The following is a 27215-nucleotide window of genomic DNA, read 5'->3' as shown; positions in this document are numbered from 1 at the left end:
ATAATCTCCTTACTGATGGATTCCAGCAATTGCAAAGTGACAGATCTTAGTCTATAATACATAGATTTCTCTTCCCCCCCCTTAATTAAAAATAGCGTTTCATTTGTGGTTTTCCAAACCACTTGGACCTCTCGAGGATCCGGGGGATTTTTGCCAATGCACGCTTCCGCTATCACTGTAATCTCCGCAGAGAACCTCCTGAATCTGCGTTCCGGCTGCGGGCGGAAAGTCCCCCTTCTGTCGTGGGGCAACAGGCAGCGGAGTGGGCGGCGCGCCCTCTGGTGGCGTGTGTCTTTTCGGGGGAAGGATGCCCTCTGGCGGTGGCCGTGTGCATTTGCTGCCGACGTGCGCCCTCTGGCGGTGCGCGTGTGTATTTTCAGGGTAACGGCGTCCTCTGCTGGGCGACGGGAGTTGGTGATACGCCGCCTGGGAGACCGCAGGATCTACCCGGCGAATGGCCACGTTTTTCGGGGAGGTTGTATCCGTCTTCTCCCGGGCGGTGGACGAGGAGGACGAAGATGAGGATGAGGAGATCAGAAATGAGTTGGCGGGACGCAGGTGAGGTTAGGCCGAGGCCCCGGGAAGTGGGGCTCCGTGTGTCGGTACTGGGCCGCAGGAGGAGCCTCGAGGCCACCCTCGCTGCTATCGAATGGACCAGCAGCTGCTGGGATTTACTGGTTTGTGGGATGGACCAGCAGCTGTTGGGTTTTTCTTGGTTTCCTGGGCTGGATTGGCATCAGGTGGGATTCATTGGTCTGTTGGGGTGGACCAGCAGCTGCTGGGATTTCCTGGTCCCTCTGGATAGACCAGCAACTACTAGGATTTACAGGTCTGTTGGGATTGGTCTGGGATTTTGGGATTAACATCTCCTATTGGGATTGTCGTGGCCCCGTTGGGATTAATTTGCTTATTGAGACTGGCCGGCAGTTGCTGGGATTTACTTGCCTTTTAGGTATAGTTTCTGTTTTCTGGAGGTAACTAGTATTGAGATGCAGGATGCTGGGATTAACTCATGGTCTGCATGGATTGACCCAAACAAACTGGGTTTGACTCACGAACTGTTGGAAATATCCTGCATCTGTTGAAATTAACTCATCTCTAAGAATGAGTTGCAGGGTCATGTGGTCTGTGGGGATTACTTCCACTCTGCTGGGATTAATGGGTCTGTTGAGATGATTTAGCCCTTCTGGATTTAACTCCTGGTTTATTAGGGTGAACCAGCCTGCTGGGATTATCTCCTGGCAGCTATCAAAAGAAAATATCAACAATTCCTTCTCTTCCCCCACCCCAACAGATCTAATGTTACCCAGTCTTGGTGAAGGGTGTAGGTCTGAAACATCGACTGTACTCTTTTCCATAGATGCTGCCTGGCCTGCTGAGTTCCTCCAGCATTTTGTGTGTGTTGCTTAATATCACCTGCATATGTCATGAAATTTGTTTGTATGGGACAGCACAATGAAATACATAATAAAAATAACTAAATTACAGCAAATATATATTCAGTTAATTAAGCAGTGAAAATAAAGGTAGTGAGGTAGTGTTCATGGGTTCCATGTCCACTCAGATGACGGTGTTAGACGGGAAGAAGCTGTTCCCGAGTGTGTGTCTTCAGGCTCCTGTACTTTCTCCTTGATGGTAACAGTGAGAAGAGGGCATGTCCTGGGTGATGGATCCTGTCTCTGAGCCGTCTCTCCTGGATGCTAGGAAGGTTAGTCCCATGATGGAACCGACTGAGTTCACAACTTCCTGCAGCTTACTTTGATCCTGTGCAATAGCCCACTCCCCAGTACCAAGCAGTGATGCAGCCAGTTAGAAAGCTCTCCGAGGTACACCTGTAGAAATCTGCCAGTGCCTTTGGTGCCTTCCAAGTCTCCTCAAACCCTTACTGTTAAGGAGAAGGCAACTCGTGTGCAGCTCTGCGCTCTTGATTCTTCTACTGTAATTGGGATTGATACTTAATTGGTTTTGATTCATCTCCATACGCCCATTCTGGTCTGTAGGGATTAGTTTATGCCTGCTATGATTGACCCAAGGTAGCTGAGTCTCTTTGGATAAGATGTATGTTGTAGTTATACTGGGGCTTTATTGCGATTACCCAGAAGAGATTTGGATTGCACTTGGATCTGTTGGGGTGAGTCTGTTGAGAACGACCTGTTGGGATGGGTTGGCCTGGTAATGCAGCGGTTAGTGCAATTGTTTACAGAATGAGATTCAATGCCCCACCGCTGCCTGTAAGGAGCTTGTACATTCTCCCCGTGATCGCATGTTTTCCTCCGGGTGCTCTGGTTTCCTCCCACTTCCCAAAGGTTAGGGTTAATAAGTTGTGGGCATGCTTTGTTGGCACTGGAAGTGTGGTACAGTTGCGGCTGCCTCTGACACATCCTCGGACTGTGTCGGTCGTTGATGCAAATGACGCATTTCACTGGATTTTTCACTGATTTGATGTACACATTAAATCTTTTATCTTACAGCGTTTTCTCTGTGTTTTGTGGAATTACTCTGGATTTGTCATGGTGACCCCAGGGTTACTGCTCCACTAATGAATTGGAGAGTTGTGAGACAGCAAGTTGGTCAGATTCCATTAATATGAAGAAAGTTAGACTCAATAAATCGATAAGACCACAGACACAGGAACATGTTTAGGTCCTTTGGCTATCATGTCTGCTCATGGCTGATTTATTATCCCTCTCAATCCCATTCTCCTGCCTTCCTCTTGTATCCTTTGATGCCCTGACTAATCAAGAACTTAACTATTTTTGCTTTAAATATACCCAATGACTTGGCCTCCACAGCTGCCTATGGCAGTGAATTCCCTGGATTCATCATTCACTGGCTAAAGAATGATCTCATCTCTGTTCTAAGTGGACATCCCTCTGTCCTGCCTGAGACTGTGCTGTCTGGTCCTAGACTCCCCCACTATCAGAAACATTCACTCTGTATATCAATATTCGATAGGTTTCAATGAGATGCCCCTGCCCTGCTAATTTTCTGAATTCCAGCGAGTACTGATCCAGCACCGTCAAACACTGCTCGTACCCTTTCATTCCGGGGATCATTCTAGTGAACCCCTCTAGACCCTCTTAGCACATCCTTTCTCAGATAAAGGCCCAAAACCGCTTACCAATGCTTTATAAAGCATCAACATTATATCCTTACTTTCATATTCTAGTCCACTCAAAATGAATGTTAACATTGCATTTGCCTTCCTCACCACCAACTTGACCTGCAAGTTAACCAGATCGGTCCCTGCCTTTCGTCACCCTGAGCTAGCTTTGAGTACTCTCCCCTGGAGAGCTATGGTGGCCAAATCATTGAACGTATTGAAGGCCAAGGTAGCCAGATCTGTAGCCCCAGAGGAGATGGGTTATCTACACATCAGGCAGGGTGGAGCAGAGTTCTCAGTCAGTTGTGTCAAATAGTGGAGCAGGCTAGAGGGGGCTTGCTGCCTATTCCTGTTGCTGCTGTTGTTCTGCTTCAGTGAAACTTTTGGATGTGACATGACTGTTCTGTTCGAGCTTGGATTGTGAGTTTTTCCTGAAAGTATGTCTTCCTCATCAGGGGTATTTCCATTCAGTGGAATCCAGAGAGTAGGACATCGGGTGAAGACACGGCCAGCCAGAGTTTCCCTTGCTCAACTTTTCTCGTTGCTGTTGGAGAGAATGCTGTTGGTGAGTAAGGATAGGGGGTGGGGTGGGGAGTCGCTGTTTTCCTGCAACTATGACCTTCATTCTATCTAAAGCCAAACGTAACACAGTGTCGAACAGCTGAGATACACAGGTTAGGCAGGCAGTATCTGGCAGCCAGGAAGAGGAGCTGATATCGACGACCTTGCGTCAGAATTCGGGTTGTAAGTGGAGCTGAAGCTCAGATGATAAAGGATCTAGTGCTTTCCTGGCGTATGTGACGAATAAACTCTTCTCAGGCTTCCAGCCCGGGACAGGTATCGATCTTAACTGACGTTTTGATGACAAACTCTACCATCTTCATCAGGGATTTTAGCATTGGTTAAAATTGATACCCGGCTGGAAGCCCGAGAAGAGTTTATTCATCAAGGGCAGTTGTCTCCCATCAGCTATTTGGTTCTTGCACCAAAAGGTACGGTAATGTAGTGGTTAGTGCATCGCTTTACAGTGGCCAGCTGTATGAGATAGGGGCTCGATTCCCACTGCTGTCTGCAAGGAGCTTGTACATTCCTCTGGGTGCTCCAGTTTCATCCCACAGTGTAAAGACGTACTTTGTTCCATGCCATGTCGGAGGCATAAACATGGCAACACTCTGAACTATCGCCGCTGATTTGATTTGACACAAATGACATATTTCACAGTATGTTTCATGGTACAGATATGACAAGGTTTTCTTTAAAATCTTTCGTCTTTTTCAATCTGCACAGCCCAAACCACTACCTCATTATAGAAAGACTGCAGCCTCACTGCACTACAATCAAATTCTGTTTTAGTTTTACTTGATTCGCATGGAATGTCCGTTAAATATTATAATTGTACCTGTCTCTACTACTTCCTCTGGCAGCTCATTCCATAAACCCACCTCCCTCTGTGTGAAAATGTTGTCTGTCAGGTTCACCTTAAATCTCTCACCTCTCACCTTAAACTTATGCCCCCCTGGTTTTAGGTTCCCTTGCCCTGGGTAAGATTACCCTGCACCTTATCTACTCCCCTATTGATTTTATAGTGCTGTGCAAAAGTCTCAGGCACAGTGGCCTCGGGAGCCGAAGATCTTTGCACAGCACTGTAACAATTGTATTTATTGCACTTTATTGTTGTTGCAAAAATAAAATCTCATTTCATGATAAACTTGGATACTGATACGGGTCACTGTTGTGTACTGAGAGTGGGAAGGGAGCAGAGAGAGGTGAATCATGGTTGGGAGAAGGGGAAAGGAGAGGGTAGGGAATGGGAAGCACCAGTAAGACATTCTGTAATGATCAATAAACCAATTATTGGAATCTAATGATTGCCCCTGGCAATGAAAGCCTTGCCCCTGACACTCCTCCTCTGCCTCCTGTCCCACACCCCTCCTGCATCATTCCTAACATCCATTTCGCTCGCCAGATTTACACACTCGTTCTTAACTCCAAGTTGACAAATATAGTACAGTGTACAATCTTAGATACCCGAGCTATATATAGTAGGTGCCGAAGACATGCACAGTACTATATGTCTAGACCTCTACAAGGTCACCGTTGGCCTCCTTCTCTCTGGGATAAAAGATCTGGCCTATGCAGAGTCTCTTCTAGCTCAGTCAGCCCGACAGCATGTGTGGACAGAGAAACAGAGGTAACATTTCAGATGAATGAACTTTCATTAGAAAAAGGAAAAGGTACAGATGAATCCAGATTTAGGTTAGAGCGATAGGGGAGAGGTGGGGAGACCAAGGAGATTGTGATTAACAAGCATTGTTTGATGCCAGTGAGAGAGAGGGGTGAGGGCTTGTTAACCACACGTGTGTGTGGAAGAGATGTAGACAGAAGAAAATGAGTGAGAGGTCTGATGGAACAAATAAAGCTGGAACAGAAATACAGAAGTTAGCTGCTAAAAATCTGAAAGGAAGCAAATCTGGGAAATGCCCAACAAGTCAGGCAGCAGCTGTGAAGAGAGACTGTCAGAATCAGAATCAGGTTTAATTTTACTGGGACACACACAAAATGCTGGTGGATCATAGCAGGCCAGGCAGCATCTATAGGGAGAAGCACTGTCGACGTTTCGGGCCGAGACCCTTCATCAGGACTGATTTTACTGGCATATGTTGTGAGATCTGATGTTATGCAGTAGCAGTACATTGCAATAATGATAAAAAACTAAATTATAGTAAGTGCGTATACATTAACAAGTTAATAGTGTAGAAGGAGAATAAAAAGTAGTGAGGTAGTGTTCATGAAAATTCAATGTCCATTCAGGAATCCAATGGCAGAGGCTGTTCCTGAATTGTTGAGTGTGTGCCGTCAAGCTCCTGTACTGACGGTAACAATGAGAAGAGGACATGCCCTGGGTGTTGGGGTTCCTTGATGATAGATCCTGCCTTTTTGAGGCATCGCTCCTTGAAGATGTCTTGAATGCTGGGAAGTGGAGTTCAATGTTACAGGACAATGACTTTTCATGAGTACTGACCACAAACTAGTTGATACAAACTAGTTATCCAAATTCAGTGGTGAACCTTGAGGGCTCTGTCACGTGCCTAGTCAGAAGAGGAGATGCTGGTCGCCAGTCTCACACCAGGTTTCATGAAATTTGCGAGAAAACAAGGACAGAGAACTCAAAGTAGGAGTGGGACAGATAATGAAAGTACTGGGCAAATGGAACATCAGAGACCACGTTATGCTGATTTGTCACCACCTTTGTTTCGGCCAACGACACTGGTGTTGTTGACAAACTTAAATATGGCATCAGAGTTATAAGTTTAAATCGAATAGAATGTGAGCTGAACACAACCTTGTGGTGCACCTCTGTGCTGATGGAGATTGTGGAGGAGATGTTGTTGCCAATCTGAACTGACTGGAATCTGCAAATGAGGAAATAGAGGACCCAATTGCACAAGGAGATATTTAGGCTAAGGTCTTGAAGCTTATTGATTAGTTTTGGGGGATGGTGGTATTGAATGTTGAGCTTTGGTCAATAAAGAGCATCCTGATGTATGCATCTTTGCTGTCCACACGTTCCAGGGTTGAGTGAAGAGCCAATGAGATTGCATCTGCTGTGGACCTGTTGCGCCGGTAGGAAAACTGGAGAGGATCCCAGTTGCTTCTCAGGCAGCAGTTGATAAGTTTCATCACCAGCCTCTCAAAACACCTCGTCACTGTGGATGTGAGTGCTGCTGGTTGACAGACATTGAGGCAGGTTACCACATCCTTCTTAGGCTCCGGTATAATTGAAACCTGCTTAAAGCAGGTGGGTACATCAGACTACCGAGAGGTTAGTGATGTTGGTGAACTCTCCAGATGGTTGACCAGCACGGGTCTTTCTTACTTGGCCAGTATCCCATCTGGGCCAGATGCTTACAGTGGGTTCTCCCTCCTGAAGTATGCTCTCGTGTTGGCTTCTGAAATTGAAATCACAAGGTCATCACAGACTGTGGGAGTTTGTGAAGGTTCTTCCGTGTTTTGATGGCCAAAGTAAGCATAGAAGGCATTGAGCTCATCTGACAGCAAAGCCTTGTTGTCACCCATGTCACTTGGTTTCACTTTGTAAGAGGTGATAGCATTCAAGTCCTGTCCAGCATCCTTTAGGGATTCAAGTTTGCTAGGAGTTTTTACCTACAGAGCCACCCCACCTCCTCTGTCTACCTGCCTGTCCTTTTAACATAGAAGTGAGAGTTCCAGTGAATGATATGAGCCAGTCCTGTTTGCTAGTAATTGGCCAGTATCCTTCTAAACCTTGAAACAAAACTCAGTTTTGGGAGAGAACAATTGAAAAGGAACACTGCGGATGTGAAGTGCTTTAAGTTTAGAGACGTGGAGCATTACAGCACAGAAACAGGCCCTTTAGCCCATCTAATCTGTGCCAAACTGTTATTCTGCCTAGTCTGATTGACCTGGACCATGGACCTTGTATCCCTCTTTTCCATGTACTTATCCAAACTACTCTTAAATGTATCCACGACTTCTGTCTGGCAGCTCGTTCCACACTCTCACCACCCTCTTGAGTGAAGAATTCCCTTTCAGGTACCTCTTCAACATTTCACCTTTCACCTGTAACCCACGACCTCTAGTTCTAGCTTCACCCAACTTCAGTGGAAAAAGCCTGCTTGCATCTACTCCCCTCATAATTTTATATACCTCTATCAGATCTCCCCTCATTCTCCTACGCTCCAGGGAATAAAGTCCTAACCTATTCACCAGTTCCCTGTAACTTGAGTCCATAAGACGCTGTACCAATCTTGTAAACTTTCTCTGTACTCTTTCAATTTTATTGATAACTTTTCAATAGGTAGATGACCAGAACTGCACACAATACTCCAAATTTGGTCTCACTGTCTTATACAACATCAACGTAACATCCCAACTCCTGTACTCAGCACTCTGAAGGCCAGTGTGCATTTTCACCTTGTGAGCTCTTGTTGTGACCTGATCTACTCTTGTTGCTGCAAAGGAGAAAGAGAAGAAATGGAAAGAATCTTAGGCTACATCCACACTAGACCGAATAATTTTGAAAATGCCGGTTTCACGTAAAAACGATAGGCCTCCACACTAGGCGTTTTTAAAAATATCTCTATCCACTTTGAAACGGAGATTTCAGCGAATCTCCTCCTACTGGGCACGCGCAGGGCACATCTACCAAAAACAAGCGACATGTTTAGTGTCGAATCTCGCTGTGAAAGTGCGCGTTTGTGTAGTTACAGACTAGAAAAACTTAAAACGATGGACAGCTGTTGGCTCTCGCGTGGGAGAACTTAAAAGTAAAAAAATACTGGAGCGTACGGAGGCAACCGACAGGGAGTTCACGGACAAATTGACCTGGCTGACGACGAACATTGAAAAACTGACTAACTCTGTTGCATTAATAAAGCCCCTTGTTAAATGTATAAAACATGCCTGCATCAGTATTATCGTGTATTTCCATACAATGTTACATTAGGCGGTAACACATCTATTGTCAGAGAAGTACTTGCATAAATAGGTAAGCCACCTTCTTATGAGCAAGGACAGAAAACAGGGCAAAGTGAGTATAGTATACTTATTTATTCAGTAAGTTATGGGTCAAAGTATTTGGTGAGAACATTTCTAACTCTTCTGGCGTCAGTCTGTTTGCCGTCTGTTCTGAAATTGTTAGATTGTGCGGGGGGTTGCGTTCAGGAAAACAATGAAATGGCGCGCTGCCGTCTGACAGTGTTTTCAGATTTCTCCGGTTACCCCATCCACACTGATCTGCCCGAGCAGCATTTTCAAAAATACCCACTCTGGAAAGTGTTTCTGAAATTCTCTGGTTTTGGGGGACGAAAACGCCGTTTTAGTGTGGACAGGGGGTAAAAATGAAGAGAGAAAGCTTCGGTTACAGATTTATGCGGCGTAGTGTGGACATAGCCTTAGCCGTTTGATGATGACATGGCTTTGTTCTCCAAGTGCCATTAAAAGCATTTGCTACATATAAATAATAAATAATTTAATGTGCATTTTTACTTTTAAATGACCATAAGTACACAAATAAATGATTGCAATTCAAAGGCAACATGAGTGAATCTGCAGATGCTGGAAATAAATAAAAACACAAAATGCTGGCAGAACTCAGCAGGCCAGACAGCATCTATGGGAGGAGGTAGTGACGATGTTTCGGGCCGAAACCCTTCATCAGGAGTGAAGTAACATGGGATGGTCGAGGGGGGATAAGAAGTAGAGGGAGGGATAAAGTAGAGAGCTGGGAAGTGATAGGCTGAAGGGAAATGGGCTAGGGGGAAGGTGGAGAATTATGGGAAATAAACGAGAAAGAAAGGTAGGGCTGTTGGGAGATTGTAGTGGGGGGGGTGGGGGAAGAGAAAGAGAACCAGACTAAAATAATAGATAGGGATGGGGTAAGGGGGGGTGCAGGGGTATCAACGGAGGTCAGTGAGTTGGATGTTCATGCCGGCAGGAAGGAGGCTACCTAGGCGGGAGATAAGGTATTGCTCCATCGACCTGCGTGTGGCCTCATCTTGACGGTAGAGGAGGCCATGGACAGACATGTCGGAGTGGGAGTGGTCTGTGGAATTGAAGGGTGTGGCCACAGGGAGATCCCGCCACTGCTGGAGGACTGAGCGCCGGTGTTCGGCGAAACAGTCTCCCAGTCTGCGGCGGGTCTCCCCAATGTATAAATGGCCACATCGGGAGCACCGGATACAGTATATCACCCCAGTTGACTCGCAGGTGAAGTGGTGTCTCACCTGAAAGGACTGTCTGGGGCCTGGGATGGTGGTGAGGGAAGAAGTGTGGGGGCAGGTGTAGCACTTCTTCCGTTTGCAGGGATGAGTGCCTGGAGGGAGGTCCATGGGGAGGGATGGGGGGGATGAATGGACAAGAGAGTCAGGTAGGGAGCGATCCCTGCGGAAAGCCGAGAGTGGGGGGAGGGGAAGATGTGGCTGGTGGTGGGATCCCATAGGAGGTGGCAGAAGTTACGGAGGATTATATGTTGGATCTGTAGGCTGGTAGGGTGATAGGTGAGGACCAGGGGGACTCTATCGCTGATGGGCTGACGGGGGGATGGGGTGAGGGCAGAGGTGAGTGAAATATGGGAGACGCGATGGTGGGCAGAGTTGATAGTGGACGAAGGGAAGCCCCTTTCTTTAAAAATGGAAGACATCTCCTTTGTCCTAGAATGAAAGGCCTCATCCTGAGAGCAGATGAGGCAGAGGAACTGAGAGAAAGGGATAGCATTTTTACAGGAGACAGGGTGGGAGGAGGAATAGTCTAGGTAGCTGTGAGAGTCTGTAGGCTTATAGTAGATATTGGTGGATAGGCTGTCTCCAGAGCTAGAAACAGAAAGATCTAGAAAGGGAGGGAGGTGTCAGAAATAGACCAGGTGAATCTGAGGGCGGGGAGAAAGTTGGAGGCAAAGTTAATGAAGTCAATGAGCTCAGCATGTGTGCAGGAAGCAGCGCTGATGCAGTCGTCGATATAATATAAGAAAAGAGGAGGACAGATACCGGTGTAGGCTTGGGACATAGATTGCTCCACATGGCCGTCAAGAAGGCAGACATAGCTAGGACCCATGCAGGTGCCCATGGCTACACCTTTAGTTTGGAGGAAGTGGGAGGAGCCAAAGGAGAAATTGTTAAGGGTGAGGACTAATTCCGCAAGGCGGAGAAGAGTGGTGGTAGAGGGTGATTGGCTGGGTCTGGAATCCAGGAAGAAACGGAGAGCTTGGAGACCTTCCTGGTGGGGGATAGAGGTATATAGGGAATGGACGTCCATGGTGAAAATGAGGCGGTGGGGGCCAGGGAACTTGAAATCTTTGAAGAGATGTAAAGCATGGGAAGTATCATGGACATAGGTGGGAAGGGATTGAACAAGGGTTCTCTTTCTCTCTCTTTTCCCCCCTCACTACAATCTCCCCCCAGCCCTACCTTTCTTTCTCTTTTATTTCCCATAATTCTCCACCTTCCAACCTAGCCCATTTCCCTTCAGCCTATCACTTCCCAGCTCTCTACTTCATCCCTCCCCCCACTTCTTATCCCCCTCGACCATCCCATGTTACTTCACTCCTGATGAAGGGTTTCGGCCTGAAACGTCATCACTACCTCCTCCCGTAGATGCTGTCTGGCCTGCTGAGTTCTGCCAGCATTTTGTGTTTTTTAAATAATTGCAATACAGGATTCCCCCGCTATCTGTAAGTAGAGTGCTCCTATGAAACCTTTCATAAGCTGAAATGGCGTAAAGTGAAGAAGCAATTACCATTAATTTACATGGGAAAAATTTTTGAGGGTCCCAGATCCAAAACATAACCTACCAAATCAAACCAAATAGACCTAAAACCTAAAATAACACTAACATATATAAAGCAGGAATGATATGATAAATACACAGCCTATATAAAATAGAAATAATGTATGCACAGTGTGCATACTGTGATTGTGAGAATTGTGAAGATTTAGTCAAAACCGATTTGTAGAAAAATATCGGCATGTACATGCATGCGCACACACCCGGCCGCACAAGGCTTCACGGTCGTGGTAATCTTTCTTGGGGTAAACACAGATTTAAAGCGGGTGCCTTTTTTCGTAAAAGCAAAAATCCTCTTTGGATTTCTTATGGTTAGCAAAAACAGGAACTAATGTAAGTCTTTTGTAAAAGCGAAGTGGCGTAAAGTGAACTTGCGTAAAGCGGGGGGCCACTTGTATCTGTCCTGACCGTTACATTTAAAGGCATAATTTACTGCCACAGTAGCATAGTAGTTAGCATGATTCTATTACAGCTCTGGGTATCGGGAGTACGGAGTTCAATTCCAGGTGCATCTGTGCGTCCGTGCGTCCTCCCTGTGGAATGCATTGGTTTTCTCCAGGTACTCCAGTCTCCTCTCACTGATTAGTAGGTTAATTGGACATTGTAAATTATCCTGTGATTAAGCTAGGGTTAAATTAGGGATGCTTGTTGTGTAGCTCAAATGGTTGGAGTGGCCTATTCCATGCAGTCTCAATAAAATTTGACAGGATTTTATTTTGTGCTAGGGTTATATCCCTGGTCAGAGCAGGTTCTTTGGCATCATGGTCAGTGTAGACATGAACCAACCTAAACTAATCCCATCTACCTGCACAAGATCCAGGTAGATGGGCATCCAGGTTGCCCTCTTCCCATGTTCCAGAAAAAAATTCCAAGTGTTTCCAATTTTCCCATTGCTAATACATTCCAAAACAGAACATCCTGGTGAACCTCTTGTGCATGTTGAATAATCTATCTAATCTGGTGTCCATCTATGCCTAGTGAGGACAAGTATCAAATATGTCTACTATATCACCCTTAATACATTTTGCAGTGGATCACCTCACTTTTCCAGATCAAACTCTGCCATTTCTGTCCAAATTTCCAACTAATCGATATCTTGCTGTATCCTTCGACAACCTTCTTCTTTACCTTAAGTTCCAGCAATTTTTGTCATCTGAAGACCCGCTAATCAGACCACCTATACTTCCATTCGAATTGTCCATAATGGATGTTGATCCTGAAGGAAAGTCTAGGACAATGATTACGAAATCAGGTCTATTTATCAAAGGGACATTGAAACATAAAGTGAAATGGTCACCTACCTTCAGGAAAGCTGTAAATAAGGTTGAAAGAGTACAGAGAAAATTTACAATTTGTCGGGTCTGGAGGAGCTGAGTTATATGGAAAGATTGAATAAGTTAGGACTTATTCTTTGGAATGTAAAAGATCGAGAGAAGATTTGATAGAGTTATACAAAATTTTGAAGGGTATAGATAGGGTAAGTGTAAGCAGGCTTTTCCACTGACATTGGGTGGAACTGCAACCAGAAGTCATGGGTTAAGGGTGAAAGGTGAAAAGTTTAAGAGGAATATGAGGGGAAACTTCTTTACGCAGAGGGTCGTGAGAATATTTAATGAACTACCAGTGTAAGTTGGTCATGCGAGCTCGATTTCAACATTCAAGAGATGTTAGGTGCATGGGTGGTAGGGGTATGGGGGACTACGTTCTTGGTGCAGCTTGATGGGAGAAGGCAGATTAACTGCTTGGCATGGGCTGAGGGGCCTCTTTCTATGTGACTGTGAGTATTTGCATTAGCAGCCAGCAGAACCTAGGGGGCAGCCTGGCACCAACATAGCATTGCCACCAGGCTCGGCAGAACAACACAGAATACAACAATAAGCCCCAGTTCCAACTCAGGGCCCTAGTTCCTGTGCTTTATTTACATTGACTGGGTTCTATTTCTGCACTTTATGCACACACCACATTCACTTTGAACTACAATTGTGTAAAAAAAAAATTTTTAAATGTTGTGGTCTGCACAGGACTTACGGCCTGGAGAATCTGTTTGTACAGGACCTGTAAAGTCCTGAGCCTGTTGGTTTGCTGTAGTTTTACATTATTGACTGTGCACTCTTTGTGTTTATTTAATAGGGTTTCTGAACTCTTTCGTACAGTGCAGTGGGAGTTGGGAGATCATCGGAGCTGTTAGATTATGGAACGAGCGAAGTACAAGAACAGATCCTGTGGATAAGCAGTTTCCATCAGATTCATCATGCCTTCTCTACCGACTGACATCCAACCCATCAGTGAGTTGCCTTGTGATTAGGTATAAGAAGGACATTGGCACCTCCCAGGCTTTCAGACCCAGAAGGTCTCTACTCTGTCCTGAGACAATGTCGTAGCTCTCTAAACTTAGAAGGTGGACTCTCAACCCCTACAGCGTCCTGACCTTCACAGACTTAATAAGTTGCTTTGAATATCTGTCAGTCTGAGTAAATTTACTAGTAAGATTGAGTTTTGCAAAATATTGTAAGTAGTGTACCAGTTCATCTTTCACATGACAACCCAGGATCTGAGGCTGTGAAATATAACAGAATCCAGATCTGAAATAAAATGCTGAAATATTTAGCAGGTCAGTCAGCGTCTGGAGATGGAGGAGCTGTTGATGTTTGAGACTGATGATGTTCATTGGCGATATGAGACTGAATGTAGAAAACTAGCTCAAAGTGTAATGGGGTGATGTGGACCATGACAGTGAGACAGATGGACAGCCATAAAGCCTTACAGTAGGCAATTGGGTCCAATTCATTCATTCTGACCCAAGTGTTTACCTGAGCTAGTCCCATTTGCCTTATAGCCCTTTTCTATACAGGTAACTGTCCAAATGTCTTTTCAACCTTGTAATTTTACCCCCACTCTATAACTTCCAATAGCAGCTCGAGCCGTATGGCCACCACCTACTGTGTGAAAGATGTTGCCCCTCAGGACCCTTTTAAGTTTTTCCCTACTCACCTTAAGTCTCTGTTCTCTAGTTTTAGACTTCCCTACCCTGGGAGAAAGGCTGTGGCCGAAATAAACCCCTCATGATTTTGTATGGTGGTATAAACTGTGGGCAGGAAAGCTGAGATCTACAAGTGGCCCCATCTTGTTTGCCAGTGAATTGTGCACTTTTCAGCAGGTAATGAGTGTCACAGAGTCACAGAGCACTGGCATAGGCCCTTCATCCCATCCTGCCTACGCCAGACATCAAGCAGCCATCCATATTAATCCCATTTGGAATGGAAACAGAGGAGTGACTAGGTCAAAGGGTGTTATACGCAGAATCCCTCTTGAAAGATTGCTCTTTCATTTGATGTGTCGTGATGTCTTCCTGACTGTATGTCTTTCTCTGAGTGAAAGCTATTGATGGCTGTATATTGGGTGATGAGTTGATTGATTTTTGACTAAATTTAGTGCTGTTTCCTAACCCAAAAAATCAGCTCTGAGGGAAAGTTGATTAAACCAAGCTACAGAAAGTGCGAAGTGAAATGCTTTGGCATTGTTTTTGACCACAGGACAGTGACACGTAGGAGCAAAGCTGGGCCATTCAGCCCATTGAGTCTCTTCCTCCATTTGATCATGGCTGATTTATCCTGCATTCTCCTGCCTTCTTCCCACAACCTTTGACACCTTTTCTAATCAATGACTTGGTCCCCACAGCTATCTGTGGCAATGAACTTTACAGATTCACCACCATCTTATTTTGCTCTTTATACGTATCAAAGCCCCATTAGTAGATGGGAGGAGAGTTAATGCTGTGTATGAAGTTGTAATTTGCTCAAAGACATGCTTGGGGCCTAATTTTTCTGGATTTTACAGAATTAGAATTCTCATCATCATAAGCATCTGTTTTGATTGTAAGTATCGCTGATTGTTAAGTTAGATTTTGCACAACTTTACTTATGAAGGCTAATGCTCCCCAAGTGCTGATGTAACTTTTTGCACCTACAGCAGACACTAAACTTTAAAACTGCTTCATTAGTAGTAAAGTAGAACATAAAATAGTACAGCATAGTACAGACTCTTTGGCCCATGTTGTGCTCGCCCTTTAACCTACTTGAAGATCAATCTAACTCTTCCCTCCCACATAGCCCACCATTTTTCTTTCATCCATGTACCTATTGAAAAGTTTCTTAAATGTTCCTATACTTTCTAAAAATCACCTTAAAGTTGTGACCCTTGTATTAGCCATTGTTGCCCTGTGGAAAAAATGTCTGGCTCACCGCTATATATACACCTCTCACCCTCTTGTGTAGCTCTCTCTAACCTATCCTCACAGGACATGCTCTCTAATCCAGGCAGCACCCTGGTAAATTTCTGCACCCTCTCCAAAGCTTTCACTTCCTTCCTGTAATGAGGTGAACAGAACTGAACACAATACTCATTGGAAGTAGAGTAGAACACTCTAATGCCAGAAAATATTCTGTAACAATGCAGGTCGTTTCCCTTTTAGTGTTGTGTTTGTTCATCATGCAATCTGTTTCTGTAACTGCAGATTCTGACTTGCCATTGCAGTTGCTACGTGGCTGAGGATCAGCTTTTCCAGTGGGCTGAGAAGGTACGTGCTCTTCTACAGTCCAGTCCGGTCAGTGTTACACCTGTGTTATTGTGGGTTCTGCGTCTCATTCGTAGGCAAAGGCTTATTGGTTGAACCCTTATTTGCCCACAGACAAGGAAGTGTTGGCATTCAGAGATTACTGTAGTGGATTAGTAACCCTCATCGTTACGTTCCGTGTCGTATGACCATAAATGTTTCTGGCAAATTTTTCTACAGAAGTGGTTTGCCGTTGCCTTTCTCTGGGCAGTGTCTTTACAAGATGGGTGATTCCAGCCATTATCAATCAGTACTCTTCAGAGATTGCCTGGCGTCAGTGGTCGCATAACCAGGACTTGTGATATGGACTAGCTGCTCATACAACCATCTGCTACCTGCTCCCATGGTTTCACGTGAATATGATCAGGGTGCTAAACAGGTGTTACATCTTGACCTGCAGGCCAGTGGAGGGAAGGAGTGCCTTACACCCACTTTGGTAGAGACGTATCTCTATGAGATACAATATCTCTAGAGACGATATGTTTTAATCTACGATTTGAGAAGGAGAAGGGAAAGTCGGATGTGTCAGTATTACAGTTGAACAAAGGGAACTATGGAGCTATGAGGGAGTTGCTGGCCAAAGTTCAATGGAACAATACCCTAGCAGGGAAGACAGTGGAACAAAAATGGCAGGTATTTCTGGGAATAATGCAGAAGGTGCAGGATCGGTTCATTCCAAAGAGGAAGAAAGATCCTAAGGGGAGTAAGGGGCGGCCGTGGCTGATGAGGGAAGTAAAGGGCAGTATAAAAATAAAAGAGAAGAAGTATAACATAGCAAAGATGAGCAGGAAACCTGAGGACTGGGAAGCTTTTAAAGAGCAACAGAAGGTAACACAAAAAGTAATACGCCAAGAAAAAATGAGGTACGAAGGTAAACTAGCCAAGAATATAAAGGAGGATAGTAAAAGCTGCTTTAGGTATGTGAATAGCAAAACAATAGTTAAGACCAAAATTGGGCCATTGAAGACAGAAACGGGTGAATTTATTATGGGGAACAAGGAAATGGCAGATGAGTTGAACAGGTACTTTGGATCTGGTGTTGGATAGACTGTTGAGTCTGAAGGCTGATAAGTCCCCCAGGACCTGATGGTCTACATCCCAGGGTACTTAAAGAGGTGGCTCTAGAAATTGTGGACGCATTGGTAATCATTTTCCAATGTTCTATAGATTCAGGAATAGTTCCTGCTGATTGGAGGGTGGCTAATGTTGTCCCACTTTTCAAGAAAGGAGGGAGAGAGAAAACAGGGAATTATAGAACGGTTAGCCTGACGTCAGTGGTGGAAAAGATGCTGGAGTCAATTATAAAAGAGGAAATTATGACACATTTGAATAGCAGTAGAAGGATCAGTCTGAGTCAGCATTGTCTTATGAAGGGAAAATCATGCTTGACTAATCTTTTGGAGTTTTTTGAGGATGTAACTGAAAATGGACAAGGAAGAGCCAGTGGATGTAGTGTACCTGGACTTCCAGAAAGCTTTTGATAAAGTCCCATATAGGAGATTAGAGGGCAAAATTAGGGCACATGGTATTGGGGGCAGAGTACTGACATGGATTGAAAATTGGCTGGCTGACAGGAAACAAAGAGTAGTGATTAACGGGTCCCTTTCGGAATGGCAGGCTGTGACCAGTGGGGTACCACAAGGTTCGGTGCTGGGACCGCAGCTGTTTACAATATACATTAATGATTTGGATGAAGGGATTAAAAGTAACATTAGCAAATTTGCTGATGACAAAGCTGGGTGGCAGTGTGAAATGTGAGGAGGATGTTATGAGAATGCATGGTGACTTGGACAGGTTGGGTGAGTGGGCAAATGTATGGCAGATGCAGTTTAATGTGGATAAATGTGAGGTTATCCACTTTGGTGGCAAGAACAGGAAGGCAGATTACTATCTAAATGGAGTCAAGTTAGGAAAAGGGGAAGTACAATGAGATCTAGGTGTTCTTGACATCAGTCAAGGAAAGCAAGCATGCAGGTACAGCAGGCAGTGAAGAAAGCTAATGGCATGCTGGCTTTTATAACAAGAGGAATTGAGTATAGGAGTAAAGAGGTCCTTCTGCAGCTGTACAGGGCCCTGGTGAGACCCCACCTGGAGTATTGTGTGCAGTTTTGGTCTCCAAATTTGAGGAAGGACATTCTTGCTATTGAGGGAGTGCAGCGTAGGTTCACGAGGTTAATTCCTGGAATGGTGGGACTGTCATATGTTGAAAGATTGGAGCAACTGGGCTTGTATACACTGGAATTTAGAAGGATGAGAGGGGATCTGATTGAAACATGTAAGATTATTAAGGGATTGGACACACTGGAGGCAGGAAGCATGTTCCCACTGAAGGGTGAGTCCAGAACTAAAGGCCACAGTTTAAGAATAAGGGGTAGGCCATTTAGAACAGAGATGCGGAAAAACTTTTTCACCCAGAGAGTGGTGGATATGTGGAATGCTCTGCCCCAGAAGGCAGTGGAGGCCAAGTCTCTGGATGCATTCAAGAGAGAGTTAGATAGAGCTCTTATAGATAGCGGGGTCAAGGGATATGGGGAGAGGGCAGGAACGGGGTACTGATTGTGTATGATCAGCCATGATCACAATGAATGGCAGTGCTGGCTAGCAGGGCCGAATGGCCTACTCCTGCACCTACTGTCTCTTGTCTATTGTTTCTCCACCCTGCCATCTGTAGTAATCGTAGACCCAGAGGAAGTGGTCAGAAACCACTGTGAGCAGCTGAGAACTTGGACACCACATAAAAAAGGCATGCAAGGGAGCTTGTGTTAGTAATAACAACCACACACAAATAGTGAGAAGTTGGGAGGTGCTAGGTGTTAACTGTAGAGGGCTGAAGAAGGAACCTGATCGGGGAGAACAGTGAACATGGAATAAAGGAACGAAGGTTGTGTGGACACGGAGGTGTAGTCACACACTCAGCTGAGTGTTTTCAAGGTAATCAAATGGTCCAAGCTCTCTAACCATTACAGGAGACGTGCTAATTGGTGTAAGAGAGTGCAGTCTTGTTGTTTGTTTTTGCTGTGTCTGTTACTCAGGGAAAGAAACATTTTTTTCTGCTTCTCATTACAGGTTTTTGAAAATGTCCAGAAAAGGAGCCTAAATGTGATAGTTCTGTCATGTTCATCCGTTACTGAATATAAATCATCCAAGTCCATTCCAAGCATCCCTGTACCATTCCTTCGAGCCTTGAAGACAAATGCACTGCAGGAGACTCCCCACTGCCAGTTACTAGAACAGCCCAATGTGATCTCTGGGCTCCCAGCAGCAGGTATGGATTCAATGGCAAGGGGGATGGAAGTGGAATGATTGATGAGTATTTCTTTACCTTTTTGTGTTTAGGTTACTTATATCTCCAGTGATCAAAAAAAATCTTTCTCATAGCATGCAAGACTGAAAAGACAGGACTATAATTTTCTCACTTTCAAGCTGTATTAAACTGATGGAGATGTTCCAGTTTTTGACTGCAATTGCTTTCACTTTCTCTTCCACTGACATAATGTTTATATAATTAAACTGTTTACTGGTGCACAATGACACCCTTCCCTTCATTGTGCACCCTTTCCTCAGTCTCACTGCTTCCAGTTCTGAATACATTTCTATTCAAATGCTTTCTATTTATTTATTTAAATCATAAGACCATAAGATAATAAGAGCAGAATTGGGCCATTTGGCCTACCAAGCCTCCTCCGCCATTTCATCATGGCTGATCCATTTTTTAGCTAAGCCCCAATCTCCTGCCTTCTTCCCGTATCCCTTTATGCCCTGACCAATCAAGAATCTATCAACCTCTGCTTTAAATATACATAAAGACTCGGCCTCCATAGCTGCCTGTGGCAAAGAATTCCACAGATTCACCACTCTCTGGCTAAAGAATTTCCTCCTCATCTCCATTCTAAATGAATGCTCCTCTATTCTGAGGCTCTGTCCTCTGGTCTTAGACTCTCCCACCATACATCCTCTCCGTATCCACTCTGTCAAGGCTTTTCACCATTGGATAGGTTTCAGTTAGATCACCCTTCATTCTTTTGAATTCCAGTGAATATAGGCGCAGAGCCATCAACACTCTTCAAATGACAACCCAGTTTATTGACTGATTAAGATATAGTGTGGAATAAGCCCTTCCGGCCCTTTGAACTGCGCTGCCCATTAATCCCCTGATTTAACCCTAGCCTTATCACACAACAATTTACAATGACCAATGAACCTACAAACCGGTATGTTTTTGGACTGTGGGAGGAAACCAGAGCACCCGAAGGAAATCCAGGTGGTCACAGGGAGAATGCACAAACTGTTTACAGACAGCGGCAGGACTTGAACCCAAGTAGCTGGCACTGTAAATCTTAGTGCTAACCACTACGCTGCCATGCCACTCCACGCTTTCTTTGTGAACTTGAATCCCACACTAGCCCATGAATCGCATTACCCTCATCACGTAGAGCACAATTGCGCATAAAGATCACCTTCTCTTCCCTCTCAACTCATTTCTATCTTACTTTTTTGAAAAACTATACCTTTGGAAAATCCTAATACTTGTCATCTATCTTCTACACTCGTATGGTAATAGAGCGGTGATCTGATCTTAACAATAAGTCTTGGACAGATTCTGAATTGTAATGTAAGAGCATGTGCTCTACTGTTGTTCAGTAACTTGATGTATGGGCAGTGAATGGCACTTTGAATTGCTGACCTAGCTGTGAATGGCTAAGGCTGTGAATAACTTTTGCCACGTGTGGCTTGATAGTCCCAATCCATTGCTGTAACTTAATACAGTTCTTAATGTATGAAAATGTTCTGTTTTTCAATGTTGTCTACTGTAGAAACCTACCCTTTCAACTTAGACCATTAATGAGGGGTTCCCATCCTTGGGTCCATGGACCCCTCGATTATTGGTAAGGCTCCATGGCAAAAAAAAGGTTGGGAACCCCACCATAGACCACAAGACAGAGGAGCAGATTTAGGCCATTTGGCCCATTGAGACTGTTACACCATTCGATCATGGCTGATTTGAACTTCGATAAGCTAGGTATCTGATATCTGTTTCTGGGAATTGGCTATTTTTATCTTCATCTCTGTGGTGGTGCTTGAATTCCTGCATTTATCCAGTAGTATCGTTGGTGGCCAGGAAGGTTAAACCGCTATCCCACTGCTCCTTCTATAGTACTGACTGCATCTCTTCAAGTGGGCTGTCCACTAGCACTTCCTCAGTGCTTGCTAAAATTGCCCCATAAATAATTTGTCTTTCTGAGCCCTGGATGCGATTAAATAAGTAGCTCATACAAAGAGCAATCAAGTACTCAAATATCAAAGATCAAATTGAAAGGATAGATTTCTGCCGGAGACAACACTGAATTTTCAAATGTTAACAGTGAAAAGTACTTCTCAGAATTACTTTAAAACTGTACACTTGAAATCCACGATATAATGGTGGCAGCCCACTCCTTTGTACAATTACTTCTGTAACCTCTGTAAGATAATTTAGGTAATAAATTGACTGAAAATTGACCTTTAAGCCGTGCTGTCCTGAAGCAAACTAATTTGAATTGAAAATCAGGTACTAAGTAGAGCCCATTGAAAAGTAGATTGTTGGATTTCCGCTGGATAGTTAAACTTGCTAGTTTTATTTTAGATGTACTGCATGATAACATGCCTGCATTGCCCAATTACATCCATATGTCCAATTAACCTACTAACCCGTGCCGGTCATGGGGAGAACGTACAACTCTATGGACAGCGGCGGATTTGAACCTTGGTCACTGCCGCTATAACAGGGTTACGTTACGCTAACTGCCGTGTTACTGTGCTGCCCCAATTTGGTTGGCTGGGTCTTTTATTTCCCATGTTTTCTCACGTGAAGAGCAGTAGCTCACAGGATTTGGATTCACATCTCGACACCTCAGCCAAAGCGGCTGTTTCTCTTGTATGATCCCAGTTATTGAACTGAGGCCGTGAGTGAGAATTTTGCTGTCACCCTAAAGAAGATGAACCAAATTACCTCTGACCAGAGTGGAGCACATCAGTGTTGTGTGTGGCTTGACTGCAGTTTGGATGTTTGCTTTCTGAGAATTTGGGAGGGTTGGTGTGGAGAAATATCAAAAACTGAGAGGTGTGTTTTTGTTCTTTGTTCCCAGTTCTGACCTACTGTCAGGTTCGAGAGATTCCTGCTGTACTCTACCATTGCTATAGTGATATTACAGCATTGGATACTTTGACCATAGAAGCCTTTAAGCCAGTGCTCGCGTGTAGGAGCTTGAATACTTTGGTAAAGGTAAGGACAGTTTATTCTTAATCGTTACATGGACATACAGTTGGTGTTGGTATTAGTCTTATTGTCTCGTACCATGATGAGGTGAAAAGCTTGTCTAGAAACAGTTCATATGGGTCAAATCATTGAGCTTTGCAGTGGTTGTGCGTTGTGCCAGACCATCATAGGAAACGTGCAGGGGAGTTTTTGAAATGGAAAAGCCGTTGCACTGGGGCAGTTCCACTCTCTTGCCCTCAGAAGTCCAAGTTCAGTGGTACAAACAAGCATCACAAACTGGAGTCTTCTCTGGTTGCAGTAGATAACCGTGATGTCTTCTGTGCCCTGTCATGCCCTTCGCTCTCCATGGAGCATTGCAGTACCTCCTTCCTGGCTGTTGGGTGTCACTGTAGATCTCATCCGCCCAGTCTGCTAGAGCTGACTTAGCATGCTGGTATAATATGTCCCTAACTCACAGGAATATGAGCTAGAATAAGATAAAACAATAATAATACAGAATAAAGTGTCAAAGCTACCAGAAGAAAAAGTACAATGCAGGTAAACAATAAAGTGCAAGATGATAAGTAGATTGTGAGGCCAAGAATCCATCTTATCCTACAAGAAGTCCATTCAAAACTGTGGGATAGAAGCTGTCCTTAAGCTTGATCTTCATGCTGCAAGCATATATCAAAGACTGTTAGGCAGGAAAGGTAACATTTGTCTGTAAGTTGTGTACAAACTGCAAGCAAGCTATCTTGGCATTATAACCATATAACAATTACAGCACAGAAACAGGCCATCTCGGCCCTTCTAGTCCATGCCGAACGTTAAAGGTTCTTAAAGAACTTTTAGGTTTAAAGCAAGAGTCTAATTGATAAAAGTAACAGTTTGATATCATTCTGGGAACTGGAATTTGAAATAAGAACTTAAAGCCTATTAATTCCACTTCTCTGCTTTCCTCATGTCTGTACTGAAGGGGACCGTTAGAATCTGTGGTCAGTACCCCGCCAGTATCTTGTCAAGTCAGTATACTTTATGTGCCAGTTTACAAAGTTTTCCAGCTGTTCTTCACAGTGGGTCCCATCATAGCCAGGACTCGTTGTGTATTTGTATACATTCTGCAGTCCAACATGGTCAGAATAACTCTTTCTGCCGTATGATTTCTAGTTAACCATTCTCTTTTTTATTAGACTTGTAATCCAGAAACTAGCCCAAGATACTTTGTAGCTGGATTAACAAAATGGATACTGAACTGAAGAAGTAAATTGGGTAGTGTGGGGTGATCATGAGGATGACATTATGGTTTACAAGTGTTGTAATAAACCTACTTAGTTATTAACTTGGGCCCTTGGCTCCTTAGTGGGGCGAAGGTCATTGACGCCCTTCTCTCTCCATCGTCCTCTGAAGTTGTTGGTATGGTTGGAGTTCATCAACGCTTATTCAATCCATTGCATCCACTGTGCAGGGGATTGGCCTGTACATCTTTACTAGAGCCCCGTTTCCTCCTCTCATGGCGGGGACGTAGGGTTGGACTTTGAGAGGCGTGGTAAAAGATAGCAGAATAACCAGAGGAACTTTCGAGAGATGGAAAGAATGGCTGAGCGGAATCAGGAATGGAGAAGTTGGTGAGGGGAATGGAGTGGGGGAAAGAGGATGATAGATTGCAGCATAAGGAGAAGGAACCTGAATAGGATCATGAGGCAGTGAGTGAATTGAGATGTCCACCTGATGGTATTGGAGCATAGTAATTCTTTGTGAGATGGCTACAGCAGATCCATTCATTTCATCTGTTAGAATTGTTCTGCTGTCTTAAATGTTAATCCTTCAGCTCAATTTAACTCATTGTGGCCCTTGCACTTCATTTGTCCACCTGCACTGCACTTTCTTTGTAACTGCAGAATGCTATATTCTGCATTCTCTTCTCTTCTGATTACTTATGGTCAGATCTGATTGAATGACATGCAGACAAAAGCTTTTCACTGTATCTCAGTAGATATACAATAACAATAATAACTCAATGTTTAAAGCATTGGAGGCAGGAGACAGGGACAGTGAGTGAGGACTTGAATTGAAAATCAAAAATTACAGATGCTGTGTTGAAAACAGAAAAGCACTCAGCAGGTCTGGCAATATTAATGGAAAGATAAACCGAGCTGACGTTTCAGCTCAAAGAGTCTTCGTTGGGACTGGAACCATGAGACAACAAGTTCGTTTTCATTTACAGAGAGGGTAGGAGAGGAATGGATAGGAAGAGGAACTTCTCCACATGAATCACCTGGGAAACTATGGCTTAATCCTACTGAGGATATCTCTTGGTGATTCTTTGTTCCTCAGCATGGATACTGCCTGATCTGTGACGTTCCTCCAGCATTTTCGAGATTCAAGGTGGCTTAAACTCATTTCCATTATATCAGTGTAAAAGAGAACAAAATTATTGTTACTCCTGATCCATTGCAGCACAAAATAAATACACAAATTGATTGTATGTCCAGAAAGTGACGCTGGACACAGGAGTGTTTGTACATTAAGTGACCCTGAATCAGAATCAGGTTTAATATCACCGGCACATGTCGTGAAATTTGTTGTTATGCAGCAGCAGTATATATATATAACTGTAAATTACAGTAAGAAGTGTGTGTGTGTGTGTGTATAAAGTTAAGTAAGTAGTGCAAAAAGAGAGAAAAAAAGGAGTAAGGTAGTGTTTATGGGTTCAATGTACATTAAGAAATTTGATGGCAGAGGGGAAGAAGCTGTTCCCAAATCTTTTCCTCTGACAGGAACTGTTGCTTCTATTCATTCTCCCCCAGCCTTAAATTTAATTTGTTTTCTCACATTCCTGTTTATGGTGAGGGGTTTTCAACCAGATACAAGATGGTGGCCTGCATGGCACTGCAGCCACTCCAGCTCCAACCAATGGTGAAAGTTCTTGTCCTGTTTGTGTTTTCTATGACCAAAAAACACGAAAACATTAAAATCCTCAAGTCTAGCTCGCGAGTGAGCAGAATAATGAAGGTGTTGCACAGTCATGGACTAACATGGGGAGTGGGCTGTGGCTTCGCGTCGTGGTCTACTCAGCCATGACTACGTGCTCTACTACCCATGAAGGACTGTGTGTCTAATCATTGAGAACTGGTGTGCGAACACCTCAGGATGAGATGAGGATACTGTTGATACAATGAGGATACTGTTTTTAATGGTGAACTGCAGACCCTTCCTTCTACTTACTGAGGGAGTTCACTGCCATGGTGATTATTGCTGCTTAAATCTGCAAACCTCCCCGTGCTGGTACTAGTGCTGGAGAAACGCTGGGGGAGCTCTACAGTGCAATCTACAATCTCAAAGCCACTTGCTCCGATGGCTGGTGACTTCAATCATGCCAATTTAAAAACACTCCTGGTTTATACCAAAGTTTTCGGAGACTACAAGCTATACCCTGGCCTCACTTCGGGTTCTCAGACTCCATTTCCATTTTGCTAATCGCTTTTGTTAACCACTGGTTAAACAAGTCAAATCATTTCACAGCGAGATCAGGACCTGGCCAGAAGGTGCCACTGCAGTGCTGTACAGTTGCAGAGTTGCTTCAAAAACTGGGCAGGAGCATATTTGGGGAGGAGGCTACCTACAATCATCACGTCAACATTGATGAATATGTGGGATCGGTGACTACTACATAAGAAAATGCATTGAGGACGTTACCATGATTAAACTAGGATAAATCAGAAAAAAAATTATTTGCACCATGATCCAGAGAAATGTTGTTTTGTTTGCTTGTACAGTATATGCAGTCAGATAACAATAAACTTTAAACTTGAACTTGTTTCTTTCAGTGCAGTCGCTACCCGACATGCTGTGTGTGTCTAGCACCATGTTTTTATGGGAGGACAGGAAATGTTGGCCATTTGGAACCTGTGGGATATAACAAAAATACTACGGCGGGACTAAATGAATAGCTGTGCAAAATGATAACAATTTCCTCTCTCTATTTCCCTTTCTCTCTCAACTCTACATTATATACACTTAGAGTATATTAAATACTGAAATGGCCTAGATAGTGTGGGAGTGGAGAGGTTATTTCCTGTAGTGGGGGTGTCTAGGACCAAGGGGGAAAGCCTCAGAATACAAGGACATCTTATTAGAACAGAGATAAGAAAGAATTTCTTTAGTCACAGCATGGCAAATCAATGGAATTTATTGCCACATTTGGTTCTGGAGGCCAAGTCTTTGGGTATATTTAAAGCGGAGGTTGATAGGACCTTGATTAGTCTTCGTGTCAAAGGTTCTGGTGAGAAGGTAGGAGAATGAGTTGAGGTGTATGATAAATCAGCCACAATGGAATGGACTGGGTGGCCTAACTTTGCTCCTGTGTCTTTTTGTCTTATGTCTTTGATTTTCCAGCCCAGGAACCCTTGGAGGCTAAAAGCTATTGACATTTGACTATTTTCTTTGCTTCCTTGCAGGATAACTCCCGAAGTGCAGAAATACTGAAACAGCTAGTAGATGCCAACAAGATCCAGAGCAACCTGTATACATGAGACTAACAATTTCTAATTCATTTGTACATTAGCAGTGGAGTGGATTCCAGAAGAATGTTATTTGCTACCTGCCTTTAGTGATGTTTTATTAAATATTGAAATAATAAACCATATTAGTTTTGTTCAACAACATCTCGAAGTATTTTGAAAAAAACTGATAATTACTGTACACATTCTCAGTTTGTTTCTTTAATTTTTATCTGGGGAGTTTTTTTTGTTTCTGATTGCAATTTGGACATTTCTAAGCTCTGAACTCAATTTGCTAAATGGCTCTATATGTTGTTCAATTATTAAGCTATGCAGAAAAAAAGTTGCCTTCATGAGCACCACAGTAGCGTAGCGGTTAGCACAGTGCTATTGCAGCTTGGTGCGTCGGAGTACGGAGTTCAGTTCTGGCAACCTCTATAAGGAATT

At 44.0% G+C, this 27215-nt stretch overlaps 1 protein-coding gene across 1 annotated transcript; it reads left to right on the top strand.

Moving 5' to 3' along the window:
* Nucleotides 1–372: 372 nt before the first annotated feature.
* Nucleotides 373–26931, top strand: psmg1 (proteasome (prosome, macropain) assembly chaperone 1). Its single transcript, XM_059968822.1, has 7 exons — nucleotides 373–558; nucleotides 3559–3668; nucleotides 13553–13707; nucleotides 15936–15998; nucleotides 19101–19299; nucleotides 22160–22296; nucleotides 26727–26931. The coding sequence occupies exons 1-7, from the start codon at nucleotides 455–457 to the stop codon at nucleotides 26799–26801; spliced, it is 843 nt and encodes a 280-aa protein (XP_059824805.1). The 5' UTR covers nucleotides 373–454; the 3' UTR covers nucleotides 26802–26931.
* Nucleotides 26932–27215: the final 284 nt, after the last annotated feature.

Source organism: Hypanus sabinus, chromosome 4, assembly GCF_030144855.1.
Source record: "Hypanus sabinus isolate sHypSab1 chromosome 4, sHypSab1.hap1, whole genome shotgun sequence".
Classification (NCBI taxonomy): Eukaryota; Metazoa; Chordata; class Chondrichthyes; order Myliobatiformes; family Dasyatidae; genus Hypanus; species Hypanus sabinus.
The sequence above is the reverse complement of the archived record's forward strand: the minus strand, read 5'-3'. Positions and strand labels throughout refer to the sequence as shown.

Bases quoted from the DNA above. Each gene is read 5' to 3' on its own strand.
- psmg1 (XM_059968822.1), top strand. From the start codon at position 455: ATGGCCACGTTTTTCGGGGAGGTTGTATCCGTCTTCTCCCGGGCGGTG. The intron at 13,708-15,935 runs GTGAGTTGCCTT...CTGTAACTGCAG, and splicing joins GACTGACATCCAACCCATCA to ATTCTGACTTGCCATTGCAG. The intron at 22,297-26,726 runs GTAAGGACAGTT...GCTTCCTTGCAG, and splicing joins GCTTGAATACTTTGGTAAAG to GATAACTCCCGAAGTGCAGA.